Source organism: Corylus avellana, chromosome ca9, assembly GCF_901000735.1.
Source record: "Corylus avellana chromosome ca9, CavTom2PMs-1.0".
Lineage (NCBI taxonomy): Eukaryota > Viridiplantae > Streptophyta > Magnoliopsida > Fagales > Betulaceae > Corylus > Corylus avellana.
Genome location: NC_081549.1, coordinates 1,937,265 through 1,952,408, shown reverse-complemented (window position 1 = coordinate 1,952,408; position 15,144 = coordinate 1,937,265). Strand labels below are relative to the sequence as shown.

Genomic DNA, 15,144 nt, shown 5'->3' with positions numbered 1-15,144 from the left:
GAGGGATATTTTAGTTTCCTCAAAAAGTAAAAGACCAAAATACCTTTCTAATATAACTAATTGAATATTATCTCGTTCAAATGAAATGAAGAGAATCCTGATTCGAGAGAGAGATGGAGGAAGAGAGGAACGGTGAGAAACAATTTTTTATTTGAACATTATGTTATAGTAAATAGTAAAAAGTTGCTATTCATTATAGCATCATATGTATTTTAGCTCACCTCTAACTAATTTGTTGGAGGTAAAGAAAAAGGGAACAATATTAGCTAAATTTAACTAATATCGACATTTTACCTACATTTTTACAAAATCATTCAAGTCATTAAGTCATGCTAAACTCATCCACTTGGAAAATCCTACAAATAGCCACCAAACGACCACAGAAAATGCCGTATCATCTGTGGTTAAAAGAACAACAGGTGTTACGACTTACGATGTTCTTTGATGTACAATGAGAAATGCCATGTCGTGTATGGCAAATGAAATATGAAAGTGAGTGAGGAACCGGCAGAAAAATACGACATCGTCGCGGCGAGGCAAAAAGCAAGGGTCTAACGGCAGAGAATGAAAACGACAGGGAAAAGTCTCTCTTCTTGTCATTGAACAAAGCTCTTATCAGCGATCACAAGCTCAGACAAGTCCCATGGCGTCAAGCTCAGACGACGATGACTTCGTTATTCTCGTATGCACAAATCCCAACCCAATCGAAGCAGAGACTAAGCAGAAAGAGATTAACATTTCTACCAGAGATATCCTAAGCTGGGATTTGCCCACAATTCTCAGTTACCAGACACTCAAAGTCCACGCATCTCGAATTAGGCCAGTTACTTTCCATCCTTCTGTTTGGTTATCAGGAAAGTGAGAGAAAATGATTTTCTGTTTTTAATGTGTAATAACAGGCTCGTTGAACAATCTTCGTATTTCCGAGGCCTCCTCAGCGGGAGCTTTAGGTAACTTTGAGTCTTACCGGTTATTGGTTAAGATTTTTGTTTGGTTGCTGAGAAAATTGAGTATAGAATGTAAAACACGGTTTTGAAACTGCTAATTGAAAGATAATTCATCAAATCAGACCTGTTGAGGCGTAGAATTTAATAATATTCAAGATATCTTAGATATTTTTACGATTTTGCTTTTCCTATCTTGTGTTATCAGTTATGTTCTTTGGTTTTACTGAGTTTATAGTTGGAGTTAGTGCTTGGTTGAGATGAATATCAAGTGCCAGTGCGTGTGTTTAATCTAGAACTAAAACGTATTTCTGCTTACTATCTGGTTTTTTATTGCTTAAATCTTCTCCAGTGAATCATGCCTGGAATGTATATCAATTCAGTGGAGCCTGGAAACATTTGTGGATGTTCTCAAGTGTATTTATGGGTGCACATTGGATGTTACATCGAATAATATCGTTCCTCTTTTTGAGGTAAACAGTTGCATAGTTTTGATGTTTCCACTATTTCACCCCTTTGTTGCTAGTACTGTAATGATGTGCAGTGTGGATCAGGCAATCTGAAATATTTTACATTTTTGTTTTATAAAGTTTATGCTGGTGAGCCCAATATTTAGTCTTATTTCTTTATTAATTAACCTCTGTTTGTAGAGATTTTAATGTAAAAGAAGCGAAAGGCGTAACACATCAAGAGATCAACAAACAGAAAGCAAATTTCTCTTGTTTTGTTCTTATTAAATTTGATTCCCAAAAGAAAAAAAAAATGTTTTGCCTTTTGAAGATAATATTCCACATATCTTCCACTGTACAAAGAGAAAGTTGAGGTTGGATGCTGAATTACCTTTCTACGCTCTAACGCAAGCCTAAGCAACATATATAAGCTATGTATAAGCGTGTCTCTATAACTCTATTGTCCGATCTTATTGGTATAAGCAGCATGTCACCTGCATGTTTCTGTTGTGCACTTGTGCATGACATGGAGGTCATGTTCAATATAAAGGTTCACTTAGCCAATTCTCTTCCTTTGAAAATCTGCCCCTGATGGCCTAGCCATTGCTAAGTGGTAGTCTTAACATTAAACATGTTGCACACCTCCTTTCTCTTTGATTGGAGATTAGTGCCTCTAGCACTGTCCAAAAATTGATGGGTGATGTTTGGGATTATGAATTGGTCAATCAGATTCATTTTCATATTTAACCTTTTCCATGTACTTCCATGTGTGATTGCATCTGTGTCAAATGATTTAGAAAGAGAAAATTGAATGAAGACAATGTAGGCCTTTTTACTTAGTTTTACAAAGCTGTGGGTCATTCTCCAACCATGTTATGTTGTGGTATTGTTATTCAGATCATCTTCATTTGCTCTTTTATAAGCTAAAAAGTAAAAACTAGAAAACTACATTGTTGTGTCCTCAAAGTTTGAAACCAAGACAGTGATGTATCACTTGCACAATTCAAATTCAATGGTTTTAATTACTTATACCCCTTTTTAAAATTCCTCTGCTAATCTTCCAGGGTGCACTTTATTTTGGGGTGGAGAGGCTTCTCTTGAAGTGTAGAGTTTGGTTTTCTGAGGTATCTTCTTCCGAGGATTCCGGGTCACCGCAAATACAACTGGATGATTTAATTCATATTTGGAGATTTGGTTTAGAGTGCGGTGAGGATCTCTCAGATGTTTATACTGTTAGTGATGATGAAATATGCAAAATCATGCTTGTAATGGTTCAGTTTTTGAAGTTGACATTCACAGTAACCACACTAAGAGATAGATTTTGAATGTATTGCAGCAAACGATTTTCTTCCAGAATTATGTGCGAGCTATCTTGCAAGGAACTTTGTATGTGCTTAACTTTTATTTAGCTTTTGCAGCCAATACATACACTATGATTTTTTATTTTTTTTTTCAGTCAGAAATTTCTGCATAATCAGATAGTTTGTTCAATAATTATTCATGTTCAAATATTTATAAAAAAAATAATTATTATTCGTGTTCAAATACATCATATGCTCACATGATGTGAACTTTTTTATGTTTCATTTAGCCTAATGGACATGCCAGTATAAAATGTCAATTCCTTGTTATATTAGAGTAGGTGAAGATTTGGTTTTAACCTTGTTAACATTCATTTCAAGTTATAAATTTCTAAAGAATCCTAGCTAAACATTTAGTTTCCACAAACGTGGTATTGACCAATAGAAGTTCTGCCCAAATTACTCCATCTATATAGTCATTTCTGCCATATGTGTAGCACCTTTCAGCAAATTGAGACATATTTTCTGTGGATTTTCATGCTATGACAGTGATTAGTAATCTATCTTGTTTGAATTTCATGCTCCTCTTTGGTAGCCTTAGTCTGTGGAGTCTATAAATCTGAAAGTGTAGGTGGAGTTAGTCCTTAGTTAGTGGGCTATTTGAGGCTGTTTGAGGAGCACACTTCATAACTAAATGTATAGAACCAAAGAGGAAACTAGTCAACCTAAATAGAACACCTTCTTTTGTGTAATATGTCCAAAAGAATATCACTTAAGCATAAGTCCTGCTATCTTGTGTTTAGATCATATCTTTCATGCAAAGCCCTGAAAAGGAGGGGTTGTTGATAACAGTTAGGAAAGAGACGAGGAAGGCTAAAAGGACTAGAGGAAAGCCAAAAAGGATGTGGGCAGAGTCAAAGAAAAAGGACATGGTTATTGAGATTTTATCAGAGAAGAGAGTTTTTTGATAGAGTTAGGTGGTGAAGGAAAAAAAAAATATAATGTACCAAGGTAGATGTAATCAAAATTTCATAGTTGCTGGCTCAGGAGTTTGCTTTTAGTTTGAGAAACAGGCATATTGTCTTGTTAGAGTGCCAAGACAATCCAAGTTAGTCCAAGTTTACTTGGTGGTTATATTTACTATAAGCAGTCAGGGACTCAGGGTCAAGTACATATTTATAAATGATTCTTCACCTTGTTTTCTCTTCCTTCTTTGGTATGCTTGGCTTTAATGCTGCCAAGTTCATGGATGCGTATTCAAAAAGTTGCGATAATTTGATTTTACTATGTGCAAATATTTTGTTTTTACATTGTTCTAACCTCCTGTCAATGGAAGCTAATGATGGTGTGTTTTCTGGGCAGATGTGGGCCACGTCTAGCAAATTTTTTATAGATGTTCCATACAAGTTGCTTTTATCTTGTACTCAGCATCCCCACTTGACGATTGACAGGTTGATCAGTTATCCTTTAAATATATTAATTCAATTTTATGCAATATGTTTGGGAACTCTAATGTTTTACTGATCTTTGACAGTGAGATGCATCTTTCTGATGCACTTTTAGTTTGGGTTGATGCTTATGCGGAACAGTTGGAAAACTTCAGCAGAACTGGCAATGATTGTCATAGCATCTTTAGACAAGTAAGCTTTCATGCGTCAATGTTTAACTTGAGGACCCAAAATTAGAGTTTTCTAGTGAAGGTGCCATTCCCTGTAAATTATCCTGGCTAGTTTTATATATGTGATTGCAGTACGAAAAGGAGAATTAACTACGTATGAACTGTGTATTTCTTATCTGGAAATTAAATTTTTTTTCTAACGTTTGAATCAATTGTGATATTCTTTTGGTATGCTCACTCTTTGTTGTTGTTGTTGTTGTTTATGTTGAAAGGTCCGCATTAGCCTTTTGCCTTTATGGTTTGCTGCAGGTATGCTTAATTTTCTGGATGTTTTCTTTACAGCATCAAAAGATATTTACTAATTTTTTTCTTCATAAAATTCGTTTATGAAACAAGTTGATTTGGTTTCATATTTCAGGGAAAAGAAGGTCTCGCCATTTCTCTAAGCTTTTTGAGGAGAGCATTGACTCAATTTTTAGACTAATGACTGTTCCACCCCCATTTTCCGTGAATTTCTTAGGAGATGGTGACGTGCAGCATCTCAGGATTCGATTAACGGAATATTCCAAGGTATTCTCTTTGGAAAAACTCTGCAAGTGCCCTTGGAGCCCGTACAATTACTTTTTGGGATTTTGTTGGCTTTCTTGTTTAGGGTTCATTTGGTTGGGCTAAGAAAAGCTAGAAGGGCAAAATAACAATAAATCCTATGAATGATTTCCCGACATATAATGCCAATTGAACATGGATAGGCATTACTTTCTGAGATTCAACTTCTTGAGAAATAGGAGTGGTGGACGTGAGATCCTTTTAATTTACCTTTTCAATTCTAGTTATAGCTCTTTAATTTGGGTACAAATAGATTCATCAAAAAATTTGGGTACAAATAGACCATCAAGGGGTGTTTTGATAAGATGTAGGGTTATTTTGAATCTTTGATCACAGAAAAGACAAAGTCTGCTCTGCCATGCACGTTTTTCTTAAAATATGAATTCTTGAGTGGAACCTAGAAGAAGCGTCATTTAATTTTCTGAAAGCAAAATCGAAATAAAGTATAAATAAATTGCAAGCGTTACAACTTACCCCTACTATTTGGATAAGAATCGGATAGGTATCATATGCAGTTTCTGTAGCATGGTAGCTTTTCCATTTTCTATTCTATCTTTCTTTTCTTTTTTTAGGCTGGGGAGTGGGGAAGAGTGTGTCAAACAAGGCAATTTAGTTGTACCTGGAATGGAGGAATCCTTTAGTTAGATGAATCAAAATCCTGAAGGAATTCATGAAGCCTTCTGGTGTTTGGTTTTCCAATATCAGTAAGCCAATTTCACCTGCCTTAGAGTTCAATTGCTCAACTTGTCTCTGGGCCTCTGGCATGCAGTTTATAACTGTATCACATAATTTTTCCTTTCTGTACAGAAACTGAACGTTCCTGGTTCTTTCTGGCTTTTAGTTTTCCAATATCTGTAATTTATGTCATTAAGTTGATGTGCACAGCCTAATATCTGAACCCTAATTAAAGCAGGTGAAAGAGGCTGTGCACATCAACTTTTTTTTTTTTTTTTACCCATCAAAAAAAAGTTGATGTGCACAGCCTCTTTCACCTGCTTTAATTAGGGTTCAGATGCACGATTTCCATGTCTCTTGCACATTCTTCATGATTGTATGAATTAAATCTTTCCTCCCCGTGCAGAAGGTGAACCTTTCAGGTTGTCCACAGATAACATTAGCCATTATGCTCCTTTCTGTGCTTCCTTCTTCACATGCTGTGGAACCTGCATTACGAAATATTGTTAATCAGATTTCCCTTATCCTTGAAAGTCTCGAGGAGGGAGATAAATGTCTGAATCTACTGTGTTTGCTGCCGATGTCTTCCTTTGAAGCAGTGCAGGAGGTAGATATTTCCAAGTGTCAAAAGCTGCATCTTGAAGCTGCCATTATGTGCTTCAGCATGTCATTTCCTTCTATAAGAACACTGAAAGCAGCTTATCTTTTGAATGTCAAGACAACAATTTTGCATCAATTGGTGCAGAACTTCCCTCTGCTCTGTGAAGTTGACTTAAGCAGTGATATTAGTCCTCTTATACCAGCACAGGTGTCAGTTGTATCCTCAAGTCCAGCTATTACACTATCACCATCAAACAAGTTCTTTAGGGTTGTTGATGATCCTGTGGATGTTACATCATCAAAAAGGTCTGGACTATCATTGTCAAATATCACAAAACTCACGCTGGAGGGCCGAAGTGATCTCTGTGGTGAGATTTTCATCTGTCTGTTTTCTTTTAACCCTTTTTTGTCATTGGATAATGAGTCATTGTGTAATTCCTCCAAAAGATGGTTTTCCATATCCTAGTTATGTGATTAGCGTTTGCACGCTAATTCTTTAAAAATCTTTATGCTTAGAGTCAAATTGGGTGGAATTCACGATTTTATGAAATCTCACTTTGTGATTTAGAGGTACTTTTACTGATCTCACAGTGTAGGATATCAGTGGGATAGAATACTCTACATGATGGACATAAACTTTGTGATAGCAGTTAATATGAACACAAACTGTCGGTGCATTTTTTTTAAAGCCTGTAAATATCAACTCGTGAATGGATTTTACTATCTTTGATGTGTCTGGTGGAAAAGTTATAGCTAGTGTTTGCATGCATATATCGCACGTGCATTACTGTGCTCTAGTTTTTTTTTGTTTTTTGATAAGTAATGTCATATCATTAATAAAGTGTATAGGTACACAACTCTTGTACACAGAAAGTATACAAGAGAACCCCTAATAGGAAGAAAAAGAAATACATAAATTTAGAAAATCTGCATTAGTAAAATCACGCTCTCTATGATGAGCCGCGATCCAAATGTATATTGTGTTAAGTAGAAGCTTCCTCAATTCGAATGTTGAGGTCTCTACGTCTTCAAAATGCCGAGCATTCTTGTCACACCAAATACACCACATTACACACAATGGAACCATCCTCCAAACTTCCTTGGCTGGATCACCTCCACGCACAGCGCCCTAGCCAATTTGCTATCCCCCAGGGATTGTAATTGTTGCTATTTTTCTTTTTCTTTTTCTTCTTATGATAATTTACTCCACGCTACTAACTATTTCTTTTAATGTTTATGCTAGATTTGGATCTCCAGTATATCTCAAAATTCCGCGCTTCCTTGCAAGACCTGAACCTTAAAGGGTGCATATCATTAACAGATGTTGGTATATCAAATCTTCTATGCAAATGTATGAAACTACACTCAATTGTAGTCTGTGATACTTCTTTTGGGATTAAATCAGTGCTGGCTCTTTGCTCTGGTATTTCTGATCATGATAACCATCCTGCTGCCTGTGTTGGATTGAAGCATAATTCTTTGGCATTTAATCTTCGAAAACTGCATATGGGTGGCTGCAAGGGTGAGTGTTATTTCCTTCATCTTACTCTCACTCTCACCCCTCTGCTATTTTGTTGAGATGGAACTGTAAAGCTGTTTTTCTTTTTCGTTTTATTGGTAACAATTTATTGAAAGTGTCTTTTAAAGGTGCATCCCGAGTAGAAGTGAAGTTTACTGCACCAGAGGTGGGGGAAAAGCAAACGACAACAATGTCCAAATTTAAATCATCGACACTTTGAGAAAACAAAATTTGTGCTCTCCCACTGATTGCTCCTCGCTTTCAAACTCCCACTTGTTCCTCTCCAACCAAATTCTCCACATTAGGTTTCTTCTTTTCAAACAATGATAATCCTTCCCCTACCAAAATTCCTCTTCCAGCAAGCCAATAGTCCATAAAAACAGAACATGGCATAACTCTAGAAACTCCAACGAGAGAAAACCAAGGACCAAAGAGCTGTACAACTGCACAATGTAAAAACAAGTGATCCACGGTTTCTGCATCCTTTTTAAATATATAGCACCTTCTTACTTGTCTTTAATAGGTAAATACACAACTCACGTACGCACATGAGATTGAAGCTGTAAACTCACTGTCCACTCTTTAGTTATCAGGGAGGAGACACTATTTGGTCTGAAGACCATTGGCAATTTATGGTCTGAATACCTGCTTACTACGAAATTCCTGCGCTTCACCAATTTATCTACTGTAGAAATAGATTCTGCAGAGCAGCCCATGTCTGAATGGATGCCCTGCTCACCAAATATTCCATGGAAACGGCATGTTGCCCGGACTACATAACACCTGATAAAACATTTAAAGAGGTGAAGGAGGGGATGGGCAAATAATCTTATTTTGTATTCCTTAAAGTAACCTTCCTTCATAGTCAAGTTTTTTATTCTTTACCATCTATTGGATTTAATGGCTAAAAACGCTGGCAGCATGCTTAACACATGCAAGTTGGACGGGAAGTGATGTTTCCAGTGGCGGACGGGTGAGTAACGTGTAAGAACCTGCCCTTGGGCTTTAGAATGTGATGATGTTGAAATTATTTTTTTCACATCTTTATGGAGTTCAATTCCCATGATTGATTGATAGTGTACTAGTAGTACATAAGTTTTCTACTTTTTTGCCTTCAACTTTTGGATCTATGTACTTGAAATATAAGCCTGAAAAGAAGTAATAATTGTAGGTGAGAGGAATCCAGGACATTTGCTTGACGAAGCATATGCTTCACTTAACAAAGCTTTGTCTTAATATATTCGGGTTAGCTAAATTCCCCCTTCTTTGCCTTTTTGCTTTTCTCGGTCCCTTTTATGTCATGGACTGTGATGTCTGTTCTTGCGGCCTTGACTTCACTCTATATGGTCTCTTCAAAATCTTGAGGTGCCTATTGCATGTAAGAAATCTCTTCATTCAGAACACGATTGATTATGATTTAAAAGAAGATATGACCTAAGGAACTATAAAATGTGACGGTATGCATAACCAAGTCAAATCAATTGGGATTAGGGTTTTCTAAGTTCAGGTAGTGTCTTATTTGGTTTGAAGAAACTAATTTAGGATTTTTTATGCCTGAAGATGTACTTATATGTTTGTGTGTGTGTGTGTTTTTGCAGGTGTCGATGAAACATCTCTTCTAAAGCTTCTGTCTCAAACACAAATGCTGAAGAGTCTTTGCTTGAGGGACGCTCACCTGGTTGACCAAGCTCTGCATTGTTTCCCAGGTTCTTCCTTGGAGATGCTTGATGTTTCTAATACTATGGTTAGTCATCAGATTTATGGAACCTGGAATTTTATCCCTGCTAGAGTATATGAAAGTGTCATTTGCATATCCTTTTGTGAAGAAATTGCTTGATCAATGATGATGAATTTTTTAAATATTAGCTAGTTTGAATTTAAAACTAGAACTAATAGATACAGTATGCCAGACACATTCTCATCTATAACTGCAAGTGGGACAAAATTGGATTGCCATCAAGAGTTCCTGATATAAATCCACATAAAAGGTTTTTTTTTTTTTTTTCTTAAAAAAAAAAAAAAAAACTAGGAAACACTATGATTTCGATTTGAGAAGAATAATCATGTCTAGAGAGCCAATATCAATTGGCTCCCCAACCCAATCCATCGAATAGCATGTTTTCCTTGTGGAAGACATAAGTTTGAAAGAAGTGTGTTTGTTTTGTTGGCTTTAATTTTGATTCTTCTTAGGCCCTAAATTTTAAACCAATTTGATTGAAGGCAAAGAGACATTAAACTTCAGTGGCTGACACAGCTGACCAAATAGAAAGACCACGTGTTTTTTAGTCTCCTTGTTCTTGCTGTTGCAGCCGTGGTGATTATGTGCTAATTACTACAGATGCAGTTTTGTTTGAACCAAGGATATCATGCTTCTAATATTGCAGGTTTCTGGAGCTGCGTTAGCTTGGATAGTCCGTGGAAATCCTGGTTTGAAGTGCTTGAAAGTGAGGGGCTGCAGAGATATGTGTCAACCAGAAAGTAACACCTCAGGGGGGGAATTTTCATCCTCGTATACATTTAAAGAACTGTATGTTGAGTTAGGCAAGAAATGCAGATTAGAAGAAATTGCACTAGGATGGGGATTCTCTTGCTTTTCTCTGGAAGCTCTCCAACCTGCTATTATGTCACTAAGGTCAATAACTGTGGGTTTAGGTGGCTCATTAGGTGAAAATGGACTGAAGCAACTATCCGCAACTTGTCCAATGTTAGAGTCAGTAATTTTTCATTTTCAGGTATTAATTATTCAAAGAAATTCGAGATACTTGCCCTTTAAATTGAAATTCTTCATCTTCAAATAATTGGAATTCTTTTAGGTTTTACTTGCTCTTTAGAAAGTGTCTTACACATGCCATAGGTTCACAACAAGGACATGCTTCCGTGTCTTGGATAACTCCTGCAAGATAATTATGTTCACTATGCAATGAGTAGCCTTGTACGTTTTGATTCTCTGAAGGAATAAATGATCAGATGATAATTTTATAGGATTGAAACAGTAGACACGGGGAGATATTTCCTTGTTTAGGCTGATTGTATTTGGGCCCTTTCTTGCACTTCTTTTACTTTTCAGAAAGAGAAACTTTCCTTGCTATTGTGTAATGGATTATCTGATGACCTCTCATAGGACGGAGACCAGTATAGATTATCAAGTGGCACATATTATTTTTTATCCCTTGAAAATTGAAACACTTTCATTATGGTTGTCACTTTGTTTAGTGATCTGGGTTCTTTTACAGGTCATATCTGACACTGTCATAACGAACATGATGACATCCTTGAGAAATTTGCGAGTGTTGGCTTTGTGCTATTGCCTTGGTGATATATCTATATCAAGCTTCAACTTTTCTATGCCAAATCTGAAGAAATTGCAGCTTGAAAGAGTAACCCCTTGGATGACAAATAATGATTTGGCTATTCTGACTCAGAATTGTGCAAACTTGGTTGAGCTTTCACTGCTAGGATGTAAGCTTCTCAATTCAGGTAAGGAGTTTTTATTTGTGAAGTACATAATTTATACTCTACTGCATAAATTGGTTGTATTACTTGGGTCCTCTTATTCATGTTTCATGATCTGAATTCTCGTTATAGTTCAAATGTTAACAAGAAGCCAATGAGACCCATCATTAATTGGTTAATTGTATTATCTGCATGTCAGATAATCCCTTTCTGCTATGTTCTATACATGGCTTAGTGTCTGTTTGTAGCAGATTTGAAATAACGGCCATACTCTTTGCGAGTGTTGGGGCGGTAATTGATATGTTTTTCTGAAGTTTCCTTTTGGTCTTTATCACAGATTCTCAACAGATCATCTCACATGGATGCCCAGGCTTGACTTCTATCCATCTAGAGGTTTGTAATTGTTTCTTTTCTCTTGGATGAATGCTCAAATCCCTTTGTATATTAAACTAAAATTTGATATAGATCCACTAAAATTTTCTTAAGGTGCTTCTGATGGAGATGAGTGATGGTTAAAGCTCCAAGAGCACCTGCTGTCTTCTTCATCTTCTTGCTCTTGTTGAGTTTCCTGAGAAAAAAAAAAATATATATATATATATGAAAAAACAAAAGAGAATGGAAAACAAGAAAGAAATTTGGTTTAAATAGCCTGAGAAAATCTTGAATAAAACTCTCACATTGGGCGTTTAGTGCTTCTAGCCAAAATGCTTGCTCTGTGTTGATGACAAATGATCTAAGCCACCGCTCCTCCCCTTGTATCTTTTCTCATATGTATGATTTTTTTCGCTGCATAGTCATTTAGCATGACATGATTGTCTACTTATTCATTCCCTGGAATGCCTCTAGAGGTGTTACTTGTGCTATTTCAACCATCAAAGCTTTGGTTTATTTTCAGTATTTAGTACTCATGAAAGTGTAGTGAGGTTTCTGCCCTTTCAGTGCTCATGAATGTTTCCATATTTAATGGCATTGTTGTATAGGACTGTGGAGAAGTAACTTCAAATGGGGTTTCTTCTCTTCTCGATTGCATGGCTCTTGAAGATCTCTTGCTGCGTCATAATGTGAGCCTTCTATTACTGCTTTTTTTTTTTTTTCTTTTTTTTTGTTCAGATGAACGTATCATCTTAATGTACTGCTACGCATGTTCATAGTGAAACATGGTACAAAAAAATCTTCAATATTGATTGCTTGTACAGGAGCTTCCTAGTCTATCATTTAAAGCTTTAGTTATATCTCTTGTTTATTGTTTCACTTTTAGAATCATAAATTATGTCCTGTAAGGTCGTGAACAATGCTTTTGAATTACAGAGAATGAGCCAAATTTGTGACCATGACTATCAGTGAACTTGTTCTTAATCATAGTTCTTTCTGATGGACCGATGCAGTTGTGACTAGATAATGTACAGAAATAGGGCTGTAGTTAGCCAAGTCTAAAACCGAGTTCATTCGGTTACAATTTGTATACATAATTTGTATGTGATAATATTTAAATATGTTGGAGGTGGAGCATTATGGTTTCAACTGTTGTCACAATTTGTTTTTCTCACCTCAAGTAGGGAACAGATAAATGTAGGCTGTTTGGATTCGCTGGATTTTAATTTCTGTTCATTTATAACTGACCCGACGGTGATTATTTGCTCTGGACTTGAGCAAACATTATACAGGGCCCTGGGATACAGAAAAACTTCATTTTTTATGCTTCTTCAAAGGTATACTTATAAGTACAGTCCCACATTCTCTTCTGTTCATTTTTTGTCAGAGAATCAAGTTTAACAACTAATATCCATTTTGTGACTTTCATCATGACCACAGTTGCCAATGCTGCGGAAGGTATCATTAGATTTGTGTGATGCAAGTGAAGGTGAATTTGACATTCCAGATGTAAGTTACAAATGGCGACCCCTCTACATTATAATCTAAGTGGAATCTGAAGTGAAAAACTACAGATGTTGTGCATATTTAGTTGCCTTGACTCATTACCAGTGGGTTCTTGTTCTAGTGATTGGCAACATTAATCCCATGAGTAATGCTACTCTGCACACCCATTTTATATAGGCTAACGTGACATATTTTATTTCATGTTAGCTACTAAAAAAAAACAAAAAGAAAGCAATTTAAAACACGTTATGGTGTGAAAAATAGCATTACTTTTAATCCTATCTATCTTTTAGTTACCTTTACTTTATGTTCAGAACATTGTCAAGTAATCCAAAGCATGATCCTCTCTCTCATCCCATCCTTCTACCAACTTATCCAAGAATCAAGAGACGAGATCCCAATTGGAACAACCAAGAATTAGTGAGAGGCTATATTTTAGGATAAATCTAATACATACTTTTCTGAGCATTTAAAGTCTTTAATACTGATTAACTTCTATCACGTGTTTGTTTGATCCTGTTGTTTCTGCTTCAGTATGATGACATGTGTTTCTTGAGTACTGTGAAGATAGCGAGATGTAAGTCCCAGAGATGTAATTTTAACCTCCCAGCTCAAAGAAGGACTGTGCACAAGGGAACTCTAGTACTGGTTCGGAACAGCAAGAATCTCATTAGAACAGTGGTGAAGGAGAGGCTTTAACAATTAACAGTGATATGGAGCATCCGCTAAATAATTTTGCAAGAGTTATTTTTTCCAACTCTTGAGTTCTTGTATATTATTCTTGACGCCCTTCAATATTTGAGCTTATTTTAGATGTCATCTGCAAATGTTTATGATACTACAGGTTTAACTACAATCCCTTGCAAACTCATGTGGCAATTCACATGAGTGCCACGTGGCAAAATGTGGGTGAAGAAATGAAGTAACAAAATTTTACAGGTAAAATTTATTATGAATGGTCTGAAAGTAGTGTTGCTTTTGAGGAGCCTCTTCCTGGGTGAAAAATGGTCTGCTTCAGTCATCTTGCATTTCAACTTTTAACACATGAGGTGCATTCTTGGCGTTAAGGTTACCGCAGGTGGCTTTTTTATGCCTTAGGCCTACATAAGAGAGAGTTTTAAAATATTTTAATTAAATTCATTTCTTTCTTTTTTTTTTTTAATTTAACAATATGATTATGAATCTAAGATGAGGGTTCACATGAGTGATTCACAAAATCCTGAATATTTATTTATGATGTTGGCCCAAACTAACCCCGTCCAGCCCAGCCCAAAGAAACTATGGCATTTCAGGGAGCTTTGTCAGAGTTTCCTACCAGGACTCAGATTGGAGTAGTTAAATGGCATTTTTATCTAAAATGGCTAATCAGTTTATAAAAAACCTTACATTGAATTAAAAGAAAAAAAAAATGCAAAATAGATATTTTGAGCATTTGTAAACAGTGTCTAGTTACATGTAGCGGGACTGTTCACTCATCCATTTTATTTTTTTATTATTTCTCGCGCATGCTCTCTTTTTTTCAAAACTTCTTTTCACATTATTATTATTTTTTTTGTTTTGAAAGTAACTTCAATCAAAATGTGTAAAAGTCTCATTTATAGCCTCTTATAAAAATTTGACACATTACTTAAAGAACAAAGTTTTTCTCCTAATTGGGTTGGAGAAATTTTTTTTAATCTCGTCTATAAAAGTGACATATGTCCCTTGAACATGTAAAATGCACATAAATTTTTAATAATATGTGTATTTCACGTATTATTAAAAAAAAAGATATATGAAGGAAAACTTTGTCCTAACAACAAATACAATAAAACCCAAAATAAAAATCCACAAAAACCTTTTACGCTTGTCATTCAAACCCCACCGGAAGGTCTGGAACTATTGGATTCGGCCGTAGGAATTTGCCCAGGTATTCTCAAACGAGTCAAACTAGAGGAAAATGGACAAAGAGAAACTGGCAACCGAACCCAAGCAAGCAAAAGCAATATGAAGTTTATCATAAAACTCATATATTATTTACGACATTCTATTTTGAAGTGATTTGTTATCAATATCGAACTTGGTACATTTTTTGTATCTGAGAAACCATTTGCTAGGAAAC

The 15,144-nt window shown here is 35.8% G+C and overlaps 1 protein-coding gene across 5 annotated transcripts; it reads left to right on the top strand.

Annotated features, from left to right (window-relative positions):
* The first annotated feature begins 462 nt into the window (after positions 1 to 462).
* LOC132192341 (BTB/POZ domain-containing protein FBL11) lies at positions 463 to 13,862 on the top strand. Of its 5 annotated transcripts, XM_059607650.1 has the most exons (20): positions 463 to 819; positions 900 to 950; positions 1,297 to 1,417; positions 2,458 to 2,599; positions 2,730 to 2,779; positions 4,057 to 4,145; positions 4,229 to 4,334; positions 4,585 to 4,621; positions 4,731 to 4,882; positions 6,000 to 6,015; positions 6,193 to 6,561; positions 7,437 to 7,715; positions 9,311 to 9,456; positions 10,097 to 10,444; positions 10,946 to 11,189; positions 11,503 to 11,558; positions 12,146 to 12,226; positions 12,830 to 12,874; positions 12,978 to 13,046; positions 13,578 to 13,862. In XM_059607650.1, exons 1-20 carry the CDS (start codon positions 644 to 646, stop codon positions 13,740 to 13,742), a joined length of 2,742 nt encoding a protein of 913 aa, XP_059463633.1. In that variant the 5' UTR covers positions 463 to 643; the 3' UTR covers positions 13,743 to 13,862. The 5 variants fall into 5 exon arrangements, 3 of the variants coding, with proteins under 3 accessions (XP_059463633.1, XP_059463632.1, XP_059463634.1); XM_059607649.1 differs by having other exon boundaries at positions 6,000 to 6,561; XR_009441331.1 differs by lacking the exon at positions 13,578 to 13,862 and having other exon boundaries at positions 6,000 to 6,561; positions 12,722 to 12,874; positions 12,978 to 13,031.
* The last annotated feature ends 1,282 nt before the right edge of the window (positions 13,863 to 15,144 follow it).